This window comes from Pleurodeles waltl, chromosome 4_1 (assembly GCF_031143425.1).
Source record: "Pleurodeles waltl isolate 20211129_DDA chromosome 4_1, aPleWal1.hap1.20221129, whole genome shotgun sequence".
NCBI classification, from domain to species: Eukaryota; Metazoa; Chordata; class Amphibia; order Caudata; family Salamandridae; genus Pleurodeles; species Pleurodeles waltl.
The window spans coordinates 781,423,976-781,441,848 of NC_090442.1; the positions used below are offsets into that span (position 1 = coordinate 781,423,976).

Genomic DNA, 17,873 nt, shown 5'->3' on the forward strand with positions numbered 1-17,873 from the left:
TTTGTTTAATTCAAGTGTGGTGGCTTGCAGGAATTATGCTTCTGCAAGGATAGTAGCTTTGCTGGGGGATGTGGCAAGGAATCTTCTGGGTCCTGGATCGCTGGTGGCCGGTATGGAATCAGCACATCAGTCCTGACCATTCTCCCTGCTCCTGCACCCTAGTCTGCTGGTGCGGAAAAAGCAGGAAATAATCCGCTCCAGCTTCGCAGAAGTCCCTGTCTGATATTAATTCACACTTGAAGGATGGCATGAATATGGATAAGGCATTTTTGTGGGCTTCTGTGCCCAGCTCCGTCTCCAAGGGAGACGAGTGAATAACTGCAGCCTGGATAAGGAATGTGCTACATTTCGACGCCCTGATGCGAACTCGCTTCTGTGACTTTCTATGAACTGCACTTCAGAAATAGCGTCACCGGCAGAGGCTGGCACACATCCTGGGCGCCGTTCCACCCAGAGCGTGCACCGCGTCCTCGCAGGAGTCGCCACAAGGGGCTGGAGAGTTTCTATCCCCCCAGAGAGCACAACTCCATCGCCTTCGTATTGGCATCATTTCATATGTAGACTCTGAACACTCTGCAAATGAAATGCCTTGCACAGGTCAGTTGTTGTGCACGCTTCAGTGGAGCCCTCACTCACACGACGTCATGGTCTCAAGTGAGTCCGGCTCCTTACCCCCAATACGGCCTTTATACTTCTGGAGCTCACCATACCGTCAGACCACTGAAAGCGCACATTTGTTGTTAATATTATCATACGATGTTCCATTAGTGCGCCACTTTTGAGCCTTTCATAGTCCGTAAAAAACCTTCTAGACGTTTGCACAAGAGACTGCAGTGTGACTGATTTGAGCGCTCAGTATGGTGAGTATGCATGCCTCACATCAAGACAGAATGCACAGGGCCACCCCAGTCAGGAGGGCACCACTTATGGCCGCGGTGCTGGGCCAGAGAACGTGTGGGGTGGGGGTCGGCAGGCTCCTCGCCCCCTGCCCCGCAACAAAGCTACAGCCGATTAGCTGAAATGGTCCACGGCCCCGGATGCACTGTTTTCTGCTTCCGGGGTCGCGCACTACAATTATATCACAGGGTCGGCCTTATTAAGGTGGTAAGAGGCCTCGGTGATACCCGGCCATATTCGGAATATACACCCAACAGGGCGTGATCAATTAGCAGGCTAGCAAAGCACCCACTGTAATGTGGGGCCCTAGGCCCTCATGCGCCTGTGTTGGGTGGGTGTAGGTTACACAAGTAAGACCAGCCTTCAGCAGAGTGGCTGGCAGAAACACTAGAATGAGTCCAGCTGGACTCTACACCCACCAGCACTTGCTACCATCAGCTGCTTATCACACAAATACGTTTGATGGCAGTGGCACCAAGGCATTACGTAAACAGTTTAGCTCTGCCATCCGGTTTCATCTACTAAATAAAAGACCTGCAGCTCGTATCCCATTAATTCATGCATAGCTATTGGATGGGAGGCTTCACAAAAAGGTGAAAAACGTATTTAACAGTTGCATAAAAATTGAAATAGATAAACCAATGTTAAGAGAGAAAGACCAAGTAGCAAACATAGATATTGTGTGATTCTGGAGCAATGCAAGACTCAGCCCGCGTGCTCTGATGCATTCAAACTTTGAAAGTTGCATTGCTTTGCATACTGACACCCTGTGAGGATCTCAGGTTCTAGATGCCAGCCTGACACACAACCCAGCATGGAGTTTGCCACAAATAGGTTCTGTACTGGCTCACTGTAGGAAAATCCCTCTTTTTTTGTCTGGTCACCCCCCACACACAATTTTAGCTAGATTTTATTGCTGGGTTTTGCTCTTTACACTCTGGGACACTACTCTCCAGTGCCCAGTGGATGTTCTCTAACCCCTAAAATATGTCAAAATTGGTTACATCCCTAATTGACAAATGTAACTTACCGAAAAGTCCCTATCATACGTTACAAAGCGTAGCCTGGGCATTTAAGTTAAATGTCACTAGTGGACTGCAGCTGCCATTGTGTCACCAACAACAGTGCAGTGCAAACGTGATTGTAGGCCTGCCATTGTAGACGGGTTGTACAGTTTTAAAACTGAAAATTCAACCTGCAGAAGAAACCATTATGACAGGCCTAAACATTCCTTTTAAATAGTAGTACATCACTCATGAGCAGGCCTTACTAGCCATCAGGTGGATTGCATGGCATTTAAAAGTAGGATATGGGTAAAGGATTAATGTTAAACATATCCTTACAGTGAAAATGCCCCCCAAAGCAACTTCCACTTTATCAGGGTCGACTGTTCGGTAAGAAAGCATTGAGATAGGATATTAAAATTATTAATACTATCCCTGCTAGGAAATAGATACAAAATTTAATATTTAAACCTTTTAAAATATTTATTACAAGCCCAATTCACTGGTGAAGTTCGACTTGTTGAATATATTTTGGAAAATGTGCTTTTAAAATTTTGCCATTTCTCTGCCTAAAGCCCTTGGGGGCTCATTTGCATGAGGTCCACCTGTCACCCAAGAGCTAAATATCTCTTGATGACGTGTGAACTTGCTCCCAGAGCTGAAAGAACAGCCGTTCTTATGGGGATGTGGTCTGTACCTCTGGCAGGATGACCATCTGGATCATACCCAGAATCTTTCTTAACTTCAAAGAGGCCTACACTGCCACATGCAAATGTTAGCTAACACCTGGACAGGGCCCTTCTTTGTTCCCCACCCAGGCAGGCACCAATCCAAGGGAAGATTAGCTGCCTCTAGAACTGGTTTGAATTGACCACAGAGGAGGGGATGCTTATTTTTTTGTTTACACCTCTAGAGTGGGAAGACAGGCTCTGTACAAGACAAGAAGGGTTTTGCCAGCGTAGGTCTGGGTAAAGAGTGACTGTAGGATTGTTCAAATTAGGGCACCAATAGAACTGCTGCAAAAGTGGCTGGAGATACCCCTGGGAACTTTTTTAGGGAGGGGCAGGAGTCACCAAAGGCAAGTGCCAGGCATACATGTGGCACCCCGGGCAACCTCTAGAGAACAGTACTGGACCTGTGGTAGACAGAAGAAAGACTGCACCTTCTGTAGTGTTGAGAACTTTTGAGACCTGTGAGGAGCCCTAAAAAGCTGGATGTGCTACTACTTGTACCCAGGAAAAAAAAGTGGACTACAAAGGTCAGTTGGCTGACCTTCTGTTAAGCTGTAGGGACAAAACAAGCTGCCAGAAACCTTTTCCTGAAGGGTCCAGCTGATCAGTTTTAACTCGACCTGCCCTGGACCCTGCTGTTGGCTTTTGCTGAAATTAGTTTTGACACACAAGTGTTGTTTCTAAGGTCCTGAGAACCGTGACTGTGTCAAGGTGTACTCCTCCATTCTGAAAAACCAGGGACTAAGAAAATTCAAGATGCTCCCACTCTTAGCTTTTCTGCAGCAGCTAAACCATTTCAGATGGAAGTCATGGGGAGGGTATCTGGCCTCATGGATCCCTGTTCGGCTACACCTTGCACCTTGGAGAAATTCTAGCTACAAAAAGTGACTAAGTCTGAATGTAGAAATCTTCACAGGGCAAAGGCACCAAAAGAACCCAATCAGTATGAAATCTTCTTTGGCATGAATTTTGAATTCCTCCCGCTCTGAGATTTCCCACCAAAAGTCAGCGGCTGGAGCTCTTCATGGCCGCAGCCTAATGCCTTGCTTCACTGAAGATTTGTGACTTCCATTTATGAGGCTAAGTCAAGAGGGAAAAATTTCCGACCAGGTTGAAGCCGGATTCTGTATCCAACGCTCTCTCCATCACGGTCAGCCCTAAATTGTGCCTAGGTCCCGTCAAGTGCAGCCAAATGACTGCATTTGATGCTGACCAATTTTTAGTACTAGTTTTATTTAAACTCTGGTTGCCTTTGTTGGATTTCGGTGTCATTTGTTCATTAAATCATTCTCTATTTTTATAAATTGGAACGGGATTATTATTGTTTTTTGTTTTCAACTTTTTAACTGTTTTGGTACTTTTAAATGCTTTACACATTTTCTCCAGTTAAGCCTGTCTGCTCTGTGCCATAGCTACTAGAAGTTGAGTTTTAAATTACTGAATACTTTACTGACCCCAACAAGAATAATGATCTTACTATTTGAGGTCGACTACCATCCATCCCAATTAATAGTCAATTTTCAATTATTTTGCCATGTCCAAAAAAATTGTCTAATTTTAAATATGCTGGACATTTCTTGATCTCCCAACATGTTGCCTTTCATACATCTACTAGCCATCTAACCATGTTAACAAAAAACACAGATCAATAACCTGAAGCGCAGACTAGAACTGTAGATTCTCTTTTTTACATGTCCAGTGATGCACATATTTATGTGGTCTCCCTGGAGTTGTATTTTTACATTGTGTTGTATTGCTGTGTGAAAGTGACGAACCTGTATGCTCAGGGTAATAGTGCATTTTTGTGTGGTGTTAAAGTGTGTGGTAATTATATTATGGTTTTACTATTAAAATTGCAACATGACTGTGAAATGGTGGTCCAAGCTTAATTTTCAGCAAATATAAATGCCTGGGTATGTCTGTGCATCGGCGTGTAGGTGCATGCATTTTGGATGTGTATCTTTATGACTTGTACGTGTGTTCATGTGTTGCTTGTCTGGTGTGTGGTGTTGTGTGTGTGCATCAGCTTGTATTTTGTTCATTAGCATTATTTATTTTTGTCTCTGTGGATTTATGTGGTTTTATTCTCGTGTCTGCGCAATTCTACGTGTTTTGTTGTGCTCCTCTTTTGTGTGTGCGTGTGTGAGTGTATTTTGTGGTTCATAGTTTGACTGATTTCCCAGTTTCTGTTGTCTGTCGTCATTTTACTTACATGACAGTCACTGTGTCTGAAGTGTGGTTGTATGCCTATCAAATGGCAAGGGACTGTTTTACTTTTACTTTGCTTGAGCTTTAGAGCATTCACTGCTCTTTCATTAAGAGTCTGTGATCCTGCCCTAGGGAAATCTGGGGTGTATCGTAAACACACAGAAACTGTGTACATAACACTAGTAAAACGGTCCCTGGTTGAAGGCATAGCCCCGTGAATTATCAGACTGTATCCAGTATACTGCATGAATTCAGAGGTTTACTACATTTTACCTAATTGCATTTCTGAGAACAAACTCCCAGGCATGTGAGATGAAACAAGGAAAAATGCAGCTTTGGTGGGCAGAGTTCTCCTAACCTGGAGATAATTTGAGTTAGTGCCAACATCACAGTCTGGTTCTGAATTTGTTCCGGCGCCTTTTTGCTGGCAGAGGTCAATCAGAAGCGACACCCCCCGTATTTATGTTTTGGCACAAAAAATGGTCACAAGAACTAGTTTGGACGTCGCTGATTTCAAATGAATTAAGTCCAGAGAGACTGTTATGTGCTAGCCTACGCTGCACAAGTCACCATGCAGACTTCAAACATTCAGCAAGCATTGGCAAAACCAATAGGATAGGCTTTAATAAGCTGGTGCAATGACTAACTTTTAAAAATTCTGTACCTCAAACATGCCACAAAAATAAAAAAAAACACATACCACCTGAATGTGGTAGTCATATGCCTGCATTAAAGTTTTTTAAATAATTAAAATAATAACGGTCACATTTTAACAGAACATTAAGCTTGCTTTCTTGCGGGCAGCTGTGCTTAGAACGTGTATAGAACCTCCTTTTAGTTTTAATGCACCTCAAAGAAAAATTGTTCTTGTTGGTGTTCCAAAAGGTTACCATTGGCTTTGAATAACTATGAAAACATTGTTTAATCACACAAGGATGACAACAAAGAGAATAAAATGAAGGATAAAGGATGGAAAGGAAAAAAAAATATTTGCAAAGTAAGGTATTTGTGTATAGGTTGTCGCATTAAAGAGCTCTTCTTTTTAGGTGGGTGTCCACATGTGATTAAGGAAAATAAAGGTGCCCTGAGTGCTACAGAGAGACAATGGCTGGCTCTTTCCCCTTTGTTTCATGATTTGGAGGGAATTGGCAGGTGTGAAACACAGCCCCTTGCTGCCTCTTCAGAGCAGGGGGTCCCCAGCACTTCAGGGGCCACCAATCCCTTAGGGGGCCCCATTCAGTCCAAAGTTAATGAATATCGGGAAGATATGAGAGACTCGGGGTCCCTCATCATATTTTGCAGGGGGGAGCCTCATCATTTTGCGTTACACCACTGGGAATCAGGGTGGGGGCAAAATGTAAACAATGGGTGAAAATGACCCATAAATAAAGAGAGCTGATAAAGCATGAATGCAGAAGTATATGTACTTTTTCCTTATGATGTTTTTATTAGAACTGTCATGGCGAGACATCTAAAGATGTCTTTCTGCCAGACCTAAAAAAGCATTGGCAATGCCAATTGGTCTGGCTTTAAAGGAATGTTGAATGATAACGTAATGCAGCCCTCGTCCCTTTCTCCCAATAAATATCTGAGAGATATGGAAGACTCAAAGGCCGCTCGTCACTTCCTGCAGGGGGAGGGCCCTCTTTTGAGTTACCCCACTGCTGCAAGACAAAACCAGCCTCGGCTTTGGTTGTGTGCCTATCACTGGTTGCGGTCCTCTTTTAAACTCGTAGTGGAAATGACATCGCTTGTCCTTTCACCTAATAGGCACTGAATTGTAACCAATATTGGCTGAAAGGTTTGAGGCTTGGCGATGTTAATGAACAGTAGCTGGTATTAGGCACAAATAAATAAATAAAGCTAAAGGTATACTCATTTCTGAAACATTTGTTGCCAAAGTTGTTGATACAAACAGGAAGTTAAACCGTTCGCAGGTGGTACAATCAGTAGGGGTGAAAAATACCAGAGGCGTCTTTGTATAATTTTGCTGAGGCCATAGAGTGAGGGTGATAACGCAGGCAAGCACTTATGTAGGGTAAAAAGACGTCAAAAACAGATTAAGAAACCCATGTAGGCTTGAATACTTTTACATGACCCGAGACATCACCCAGGACTGTTATACGCTATTTGTGGTGGTGTGTTTGTATCTTTGTCTGTGTGCTTGTGTCTGTCGCAGTTGTATTAATCTGTTTTGTCTTGTGGTCTCACTTTAACACTCGTCTGTTCTTCGTTTTTCTCATAAACTTTAAATTAAATAGAAAGTAAAGGTAACATGTTTAAAAAGTATGAAAATGTTAACTTCTGCTTAACAATAGTACTTTATTGCTTGTGAGTAGGATTTTTTATATTAGAGATATGCTGTATTTAAATAAGCAACAAACAGTAATTTTGTGGTTAACATGAAATACACTACTAATTCAAAGTTTTTATTTAAATTATGATTTTTTCCCAATGTTTGACCTGTACATATTCTTCTTTGCTAAATGTGTTGCTTTGAGAGTTAGAGTTGACTAATTGTAGCAAAAATTAGCAATTGAAAAAACCCTTCTGTGTTTTTTTGTTTTTTTTGCAGTGCCTTTTCGGGAAACACCCAGCTACACACGGCGGCGCCGGGTGCCCAGCTCTGGCCTCTCCTCCCCCCGCACGTTGCAGCGGTCCGCCAGCGACAATAACCTGAATGCCGAGGGGCGCCCGCCTTACTCGCCAGTGCCCTCGCTCCGCAGCCTGCCCCCACAGCTGCTATCGCAAATGCCGGAGGCGGCTGGTGGGGCGGGAGTAGGGGACAGTAGCCTGGCGAGTACCGCCAGCTCCCGCAGCACCCATAGCCGCTCCCCGTCACTGCAGCGGGTGCAGGAGGAGCGAGAGGGCGGTAGCTTCACCCTGAGGAGGAGCAGCCGGGGCAAGACCAGGTGAGGAAAATTGAGCAAATTTGCAAATCCAAGGGAAAGGGAAGGGCAAAACCCAGAAGAGGAGCAATAACAGGGGCGGTGATCAAGAAAAGAAAAGGAAGCACTAACCCAGAAACAAGAAAGAGTCAGTGTCCAAGTGGTACCACTGACAGCTGATAACAATTCTTATAATACACCCTTATCCCCTGGAATATACACTATTTCTCATTTCCCAAACAAGAGAGTAACAACCCCTTTTTAGCATAGAGAAACAAATAAATTGACACAATGAAGAGAAGGGGAACACAGCAACCTGGTAGCTGCATGAGCAATAAAAACAGTCTGGAAATGAGAATACCTGATTAGCAGCACTGCGCTTCTGTCCCATTCCCCACTCCCAACTGTATCGTGTTTAAGTTTGTGTTCTTTTCTTTGTATATAATTAGGTTTCAAACTATAGATGGCACCTCTTAAACCCCAGGGAGTCTTAAGGTCCTGGGATGTCTTCCGCAGAGTCTGAGTTTACTGAGCCCAAAATGTCTCATGGATAGCAAGATGTAGCCATTTAATGCTCACACAGGCATTGTGGATTGCAAAAATATCAATGAAGCTATCGACTGCTTTCTGAATGGGCCTCATCTTGTTCAGTCTTCCTGCAGCCAGTGGGGAAGTGTAGAGAAGCACCAGCAGCGTGATGATGCTAGTGCCTAATGTGTTGGTTACAAGAGATCAAATCTATGGAGCCAATTCACAAACTGCATTTTTTAGTATGTAAAGCATTACTAAAGTAAACTACTCATGTACTACAAAATGCAATTCACAAACCTAAGGTTGGAGAACTCCGCTCCACCTCTCCTGCCTTATCTATGCAGAGATCTCTGCCACAGCAGCAGAAATCTTTGCATCCCCAGGTATATGTTTTAATAGTAAATGTGGGAGAACCAGGGGAAAGGTGGGAAAATGAAGATTAAATATTCATAAATTTGTGGGGTTACGGGAAATTAAGGAGGGGTTTGGGAGGGACGTGCTAATACAAGATAAACAAGAAAACCCAGCCCCAAGAGAGTAATACAATTGCAATTCACAAATACACTTCTAACGTTACTATAGCCCTTAAAGTATCTGGAAAGGTGTAAATGTACTTCAGCCCAGCCTAGCAGCACACTCCCATAGAAAACAATGCAGACAGGGACAGATAATTAAAATAACACCTCATAGGAACTAATGTTAAATTAATTTAAATTAGTTTCAAGTTTAAATTACATGTGCACACACATCTATCTATCTATCTATCTATCTATCTATCTATCTATCTATCTATCTATCTATCTATCTATCTATCTATCTATCTATCTATCTATCTATCCTTGATAAAATTCCAAAAGCACTTCTATTAGTCATTCATAAAGCATGCACTCCATAACTGCCAGTGCACATTCCAAATGTACTGGCAAGGAAGCAATACCCCGCACATTTTGGCCATACAAGCCTTGAACACGGGTAGTGTATGAATCAAAAGTACACTGTAAATACACAATAATAATGTTATGAACATATGTATATGAACTATGATCATCAAACATGTGAATAACAAGATTTATTTTAACTCATTGGAAAACATTTCAAGATGGCACTTAATTGTTGCAGAACACTAAGCACCATTCTGATATCCGTCTTTTATGTTGTTTGGATCACTACACAATGTGTATATATGGCATACTACTGATTCGGCTTCTACCCACGATCATGTCTTGATTTTTCGAAATGCGTAGGGTGTTGTTTCCTTGCCAATACATTTCAATTGTGCTTTGGTAGTTCTGGCGTGCGCGCTCCTGTGTTTGACAGACAGACGTGCTTTTGGATATTGATTAATATAGATAGATATTTATAGATATATATAGATAGAGAGGGTGAGAATGCAAGAGAGCAAGAGATTATGTTTTTATTTTTTTTAAATCAAACTTACATTACAAAATAAATTCAACTTTTTAATCTTTAAAAATGTTAACAAGTATTGAATTTAATTAAATAAAAAATGCTAGGGAGGGCAGTTAATTTATAAAAACAAATATTGTTTACAAATTCAAATGTGTCAACTAAATGAATATATCTCAAGTGCTGTATGATTTCATTTTATTGGTTCCAGGTTAATAATTAATACTGTAAATCGTGTTTCATTTATATTATACATTAATATATTTAAAATATATAGCGTTTTTGATAATACATTTTATTTAATGTCCCTATATTTTGCTGTAGGGACTTTTTCACCCCATTTGTGGAGATCTCCACCATTAGGTGAAAGGTTACTTGTAGTACTTTACACTTGTAAACTGTGTCTTAGAATGCTCCACACTCTCATTGGAGGGGTTGTTGACATGTAAGTCTATACCTAGATGTAAATCTCCACTCACATCTAGCTTCATATTTGTGAATTGAGCTCTAAAATACAATTTCATTCTATGCATACCTAACAACATCTCCCTGTAATGACACATGACTCAGGAAAGTTGACCTGCTGTTCCATTAGATGCAGGTTTGAGGGTCTCAGTTGGTGGTCTGTGCCTGAGTCTGCTCTTGAGATTCTTGGATTTCATTTTGAGTCTCCATATCTATTGCAGTTATCCTAGCCACAACTGAGGGCTGGGGTAAGTTCCTTAACTGTTAGTAGGATGCAGGCACAGCGTGTTGCTAACATTGAACAAGGGAAGAAAAGAAAACCCAGAGAAAGAATGGGAGAGAAAAAGTGGTAAATGAAAGCACAATTCTCGGGTCAACCCAGAAGAGAGTCGGAAGCAATAGTTAGGAGGTATGGTAGGAGATATGTTCAACTACTGAGACAGGCACCAAGCCACAAAGGGATACATGGAGGAATAATATTCCACAAAGGGTGCAAGAATATGTGAGGCAGATATGCAAGAAGATGATCATGAAGTTGGCAATCCAGTGAAGAAAGTGTGGAATGGAGTCAAATCAGAGGCATAGCCTTGAAAGGAAGGGCCCTAGACCAGTAAAAGAGGAGGAGAAAAGGCAGGAAAAGCCAGCTACATGCATATAAAGGAGGAAGTGGCAAAACCTGGAGAGTCTAGGTTTGGACATTGAAATACAGGTTAGGAATAATCATAGACATCACCAAGAAGGGAGTAACAAAAAAGAAAAACAGGAGTCGGGTTATTGACTAATGATAGCAAGGACAAAGGAGTGAGAAAATGGAAAACAGTGATGTTGTTTTGCCACTTCTGGAACAAAAACAATTAGACACCAAGCCATATACTGCCTGCGTCAAATAATTAATTATTGGTCACAGTGTGTGTTGATCCCAACATATAATACAGATATACAGAGATATTTTTCATTCACTTTTTATTCATTATTTTTCTCCAACATATTTTCTTTTATCCCACACTAGTTTACTTGTTGTTTAGTTATGATGTGGCAAAATCTAAATCAATATAATCAAAATTATTCCTTTTTCCTTCGTTAGGCATCCATCAGACATACCTGAGTTACACCCAACATGTCACTTCATTATAAAACACTCACGCTTTCTTCCCTGGATTGACAACTTTCTGTTCTTCTTCTTTCATAGATCCCTCACATCTTCTTTCACCCTTTGTGGAATATTATCCTCCACTTATCCTTTCGCTGTTCGTAGTTCTCACTAGGTCAATGGTTTTATCGTTCATATATTCTGGACAATTGAAACTCCAGCAAAGTGTATGTATCAGTGTTCGAGTGAAGACTTGATTGAGGACAGAGGTTAGAGGTGATTCAGTATTTAGAGCCATTCAGAGGGCTTCAGTGTTTGTGCCTACATCCATCAGAAGGAAATACGATGATCAATTTCATATCTCTCCTATATCGAGTTAGCTGTAGGAAGAATTGTCTTTCTTTGTTATAGCAATTTATTCCAATCCCCATTTCTTCACCGAAATGGTATTCATATTTTAAAACCTAAAACTGAAGCAGAATTAATAGACTATGGAAAAGGTTTCTTTTACTTGAGATTCTTATTTGAGTATTAATGTAGATAGTGAGCTGTTGATTCAAAAAATGAACCAAAAAATATTGATATTGACTTCTGGTGCCATGCACAAGACAAACGGACTTGTTCAATAAGTAGTTTTTAACACCCACACACTATTAGAGTCTACTGTAGGGGCCTTACTGGCCATTAAAGGCCCACTCAAGCATTAAATTGCAGAGCCAAAGGCCAGGGCCTTTAACTAGGGAGCAGGACTTTAATTGTTGATATAGCCCAGGTGTGAAGGGCTATAAGGCTATTAGATCATACCACCACTAGAGGGCAGAAGAACATTGGAATGTTGACGCTCTGAGCTTTTACCAAACAGTAAAAGCCCAGAGCACTCCATTGTCTCCAATGGAGCTCCCAACACTCACACGCTACGGCGGGTTCTAAGGCTATAAGAACATTCTGCCACACAGGGCAGAATGTTCGATTAAAAAAAAAAAATGTTCACGGAGCCCGAGGGGATTTAAATCCGTGAGCTGTTGCTGTGAACAAAGCGAACATTGGAATGTTAGCGCTGCGGGCTTTTACCGGCCAGTAAAAGCCCACAGCACTCCATTGTTTTCAATGGAGCCCCCAGCATTCCAATGTTCTAATATTTATCAGAAAAAAGTAAGAAATAAGGAACATTTTTCGATATCATATAAGAACGGCGCAATACATATTACAGTGCAATTCAGCCTTTAGAAGGGGTGATGGACTTAAGCACAGCATAAAAAAGAACACAAATATATAATCGGTCTGTTCGAGACTTCCTTGATTTTTCCATTTCACTGACCATCAGGATGACATATCTGACTAGCCCACAGCTGACTAACCCATCCGGTGTCATAGTTTACTTAAGAAGCCCCTTCTGCTTAAAGATGTTCTGATATAGGCTTTCTTTTTGAACTGCATCCACTGTGTTCTCTGCTTGAACATAGCTGGTTGAATATTTTAATGGACCAGGGTGTTCCTCCCAGTCATAGTCACTGTATAAGGAAATGATAGAAAGCGTTAGAAGCTGGACCGCAATACCTCGTTCTGCCAGATGCTCACCGATTAAAGTTCTGCTGATGGTAGATCCAACAATACGTTTTTTAAGGTTGCATTGCTTTGATCGTTTTTATTAATTGTATTTATAAACCAATTTTCCCAAAGTGCTGGATGATTGTGGAAAATGTGATATGTCTGAAATGAGGGGTGATGACAGCTGGCGATTTGTCATGTGGAATGAGTATGACGGATGGGCTCGAGAGAGCAGGTTCCATTCATGTTTCAAACATTTGGAGCAGTGGTGATGGTGGAATTGGTGAAGACTAGAAGAATGGATGTGCGAGGACTGCATAGGCACAATAACTTGTTGAATGGGTGATGACCTGCTCAAAGTACAGAGTGGGGACTATAGAGAGACAATCGAGCACACATGGTGAGCTATGGTATGCATCGTTTGGAGATAAGGTATTGCACTCACAACTTGGAATTGAAGAGAAAGGGAGAACCCAAGAAGAGTTGTAGCAGAGAAGGCTTACAAAGCACAGGGAAAGGTGCAAACAGAAGACTGGCTACTGGTGCCAGACCGAGAGCTAAAATTATTAATTATTTTAATAACACCTTCTTATTTCACAGATGGAACAAGCTCAGCAAAAAAGTACCACATGCTCCATAATGATTTTGTGTGGGTGGTTTCTGGTTAGAGTGCACCACTTTCCAAGTCTACAGACTAAAAAGTCTTTGATTTCTCAGACAGTTCTAGGGAGACACTCTAGAAGTAATCCATAAATCCAGGGTCTGGTACAGTTCCAAGGAGCATAACCATCTATGTTTTGATGAGAAAAGCGTGTGTCAATCCTTAGTGACTATTTTCAGGACTAAAGATGATGTAGATCCATCAGTCCATCCAGCCTTGAAACAAACCCTATATCCTCCTATTTCCCATTTTGTTCCCGCTATGTAGTGATCAGGAGGATAAGCAAGAATTACGCAGGAGTCCTCTGAAAATAATAGGTGTACACCTAAGAGAAGAAGTGTTTGAATAAGACTTTCACTGAAAGAGAAGGGATTGAAAGATCCTTTCTGGTAAAGACGGAAGAGTTGGGTTAGTGGCAGGACTGGGATACAACAAAATGAATAGGGAAAAAGATAGGAACTGGCCACAGAAGACTTGTGAGTCACAGAAAGTATGAGTATGAGAGCGAGAGATGAAGAAAGATGATGCACGGAAGAACAGAATCCCACTAATAGACTGAATAAGGATGAAAATGTGAACAGACAGCCACAGCTGACTAGCAAAAGGACAGTCTGAAAATGTGTTTGTAAGTAATGGTTCAGTAGGAAAGGACAGAAAAATCTGGGGAAAATTGGTGGAAAAGTCAGTAAGAAAGCCATCAGGCCAGATTAAAGTAATTTTACATTCCATCAACTCCTTTGCTTTCATGTCTAATTTTGCCATGGTAAGCTTTGTGGGCACATAACTGACCACTGAGGTGGTGAAGCCCCCAACGTATTCAACTGAGAAGATGTCTAACTGCCACATAGTAAGGTCCCTGCCACTTTGTTGTGGCATTTTCAATGAATGTGCTTCAAGTAACACAGTGGGAGAAATTTCAGAGATAATTTATTTCCAGGTCAGACACATTACTAAGGCAGCCAGCATCCATGGTACACCTGAAGAGGAAAAATCATTGTCCAAAGGCTTTCCCTAGATAGGCCTCAATGGCACATTTAATCTGACAGTCTCATGGGGGAAGGGTTGGTAGAAGGTGCCCAACAGATCAGCCATGTGGTGGCTCTGCTGTCGTGAGAAGGAGGCGCCCCTCCTTCAAATGTGATGGTGAAACTGAGGGTTTGGTAGAGTAGGACATCCAACTGTTTACAGAGGAGAACCCTCTTTTTCCAAACCTTATGGGATATCCTAGGGATATTGTAAATTTTTTCGCAATTTTTCCATGTGTTAAACTATTAAGCTTGTCAACTAGTTTGGGCTCTTGGGAACGTATCCAGTTTGTCAGCGACTGTTTGTTCCTCGGTGCAGTGATCAAAATTGAAATGTGCAGAGTTTTTAGTGTGGAATCAGCAATAGATAGTGCAGCTGTTATTATTTCTAAATCTGCTCGTTGAAACGCTTATCTTTTCTTTACTTAAATTAAAAAAGTGGTGATATTATTTTATGGTAGCCATAGGCATAGATGGCAAATACATTACTTTGCCTGCTCTCCGAGAGGAGACATTATTTCTCATTAGTAAAGGTCTTTTGCAGAAACTTCTGGGAGAAATCGTCCATTGTCCATTTGATTGCTTTGCTGCAGTATTTCAATTACTTCTATTTGATTTCCGTTATTAATCCAAGATCCTTCTCTAGTTTGTAATATCCTACCACCCATGTTCTACATATGTTGGTATTAGTGTTACTTAAGTCAACTTAAGAAAGTATGCTTGTTCCGCTGTTATGCACGGACGATCTTCGGCGAGAATTTAGGTTTCGGACATAACATTAATACCATATGGCTTGCTGGTGAAGCCTAATGTTATCATCCTACTTTACAAAGAAGGATGTCTCTTGCTGGGGGATGCAGTGTTGCCAGGTGACAAGATAGAAGTCATTTAGTTGGTTTCAATAACGCATTTTTAATAATTGGATCACTGGTCTTTCTCGTTGATTACTCTGTTGAATATTTGTAATGAGCCACTGGATGCTCTCCCTTTGCACATAAATGCATGCGTCCTATGCATATCTGTGAGACAAAGTGTGGATATTTACCAAGAAATCAAGAAAAGACTTGAGTCACAGAGTTCTACTCCACGGAATTCCGTGAAGTTGGTTAAAAATTCAGTGGAACTCCGCAGAGTCCTGAATGCGCCTGATCTCGGAAGCGCTAAGCAGGGTCATGCCCTTCTGAGATAGGGCGCATTCAGCAGAGGGCCATAGGCAGTGAAAGCTGCAGTTTCAGGCTTCTTGTGCACCGGCCTGTCCTGTGTGAAGTGCACACGGGGCAAGCTGGTGCACAAGAGGCCTGAAACTGCAGCTTTCTTTTGCTGCCTATGGCCCTGGCCTGAATTCAGGCCAGGGCCATAGGTAGTGAAAGGTGCCAGGCCTATTGTGCACCAGCCTGCCCAGTGTTCAGTGCACACAGGACAGGCCAATGCACAAGAGGCCTGAAACGGCAACTTTCGCTGCCTACTGTCCTGGTCTGAATTCAGGCCAGGGCTGTAGGCCGCGAATGCTGATGTTTCAGTCCTTGTTTGTACACCACTGTGCACAAACAACTAAAAAGAAGAGACAAGTACTTAGCTGGATATTCCAAGGGGTCCTCCTCTCCTCGTTGTCTCCTCCAAGTCTGCAGCAGCCTGGCTCTTTGTCTCCCTCTGGCCTCTGCCCCCTGCTCCTGGGCTCCGGTGCGCACTGGAGCCCAGTTGTGGGCTAGGCAGTGCAAGTGCAGACTGTCTGGCTCTGCGCTGTGTAGCCTATAACTGGGCTGCAGTGCGCACCAGGTGAGCTACACCCGCTGGCGGGGCTCGCAGAGTTTTTGGATGAACTACGCACTCCAAGTGGAGCACGGAGTTCCAAAAACTCTGTTAGCTCTGCCAGCAGAGCAGATCGTCCCGCACACCCCTACTCTCAACTCCTTTCTCACCCCCATGAAAGATTAGATCCGTCCCTAAATCTAGACTTTGTCCTTTCCAGAAACTCACACTTAATCTCACTAACACATATAGTACACCTCAATTCACTGAATTTGTTTACTTTGTGTCTCCCCATTTTACTTCAACAAAGATCAAACTTAGCAAAAACAATTCATAAGGCCAGAAGCAAAACCCTTGATCAATAAATTGAGGACAACCTGCAGCTCCGGCATGTCTGACATCCATCCACCTACTTTCTTGTATGTACGAAACGGCTAACCAATGCAGCAGAAGTGAAAGTTGCTCGCCACTCTTCCATGTGGCCAACTCAAGCAGATATCACCTCGCCCTAACCAATCTAAAACAGAGAGCTGACAAAACTGGTATTGTTGGAACAGGTCCAGATCTTACCAAACAAATCCTAACACTGTCACCAGGCTGTATTACCACAAATCCCTTTTACAATTTTCGCAGCCACAACTGAAAATTACATAAGCGATCCATGTTGACACTTCTGTACCAGTTTGGACCTGCCCTGCCCTAACTCCATTACTTCTCCCTTCAGAATTTTATATGTGAATTCTGATACACTTACAGTGGGCCTTCCGATGTTTATTCTTTCTACCTTGGAGCTCCATGAAAGGCATGGACATTTTGAGGAGGAAAAATCATCAATGGCCTACACTCACAGGGAGAAAATGGCATGCGCATCAAGGCCATTCAATTTTTGTGCTGCAAATAGAAACTTGTGCTTGGGGATTTGTATCTGCAGAATAAGAGAATTAGGCATGTGTGAAGTTTGCATTAGTTCCTCTTCTGTAATTGTGATATTTCAGAAAAATTATGAGAAAATATGTGGGAGGCTAAGTATGGTATTTTGCACCATTTTGAACACAAGGACAAATTTTGCGATGCCAGGCGCTCACGTTCTGTTATTTAGCATTGTTTTCTTTCTTCCGCATTAGGATTTTTCCACCAACAGTGGCCTAAAAACAGGTCCTGGAATAATTTTAGGCTTTTCACATTACAAGTGTAACAAAAAAAGTTGGAAATTATGAAAGATTGTACAGGTGTAACAAAACCTTTGCCCAGGCCTAAAAAAATATGCAGACTGTACCACCATAACATGGTGAACTGCCCTATACCACATTTTTTATAAAAGTATTTTCCCATCATGTGTGCCAACGATAGAGGTGAAAAGTTGAAGAGAATGCTTTTATAAAGACTGAATTGGTTTTAGGAATGTCAGGACAAAGACATGTTCAGCCTGTATCCTGCAGTGCAAAAATATATTATTATACATCAGTAGTGACTAGCAAAGGACCAGCAGAGCTAGGCCTAATCCAGATTTTCTGGATTATCCCCAAAGATAAAATTACATAGAATGGACTAAAAGGAATGTATCTATGTCATAAATGGTGATCCTGAAAAATTGACATGACCTTGACCACCATTGAACACCCGCGCATCACTAAGATCTTGTTTATTGACACCTCAAAAAAGACACTAG

At 42.0% G+C, this 17,873-nt stretch overlaps 1 protein-coding gene across 1 annotated transcript in view; it reads left to right on the forward strand.

Annotated features, from left to right (window-relative positions):
- SHANK3 (SH3 and multiple ankyrin repeat domains 3) overlaps nt 1–17,873 on the forward strand; it is a 1,519,554-nt gene that overhangs the window by 582,951 nt on the left and 918,730 nt on the right. The window contains exon 12 of the mRNA XM_069229472.1: nt 7,416–7,752. Coding sequence (XP_069085573.1) covers nt 7,416–7,752 — 337 coding nt within the window. The remainder of the gene's footprint in view (nt 1–7,415; nt 7,753–17,873) is intronic.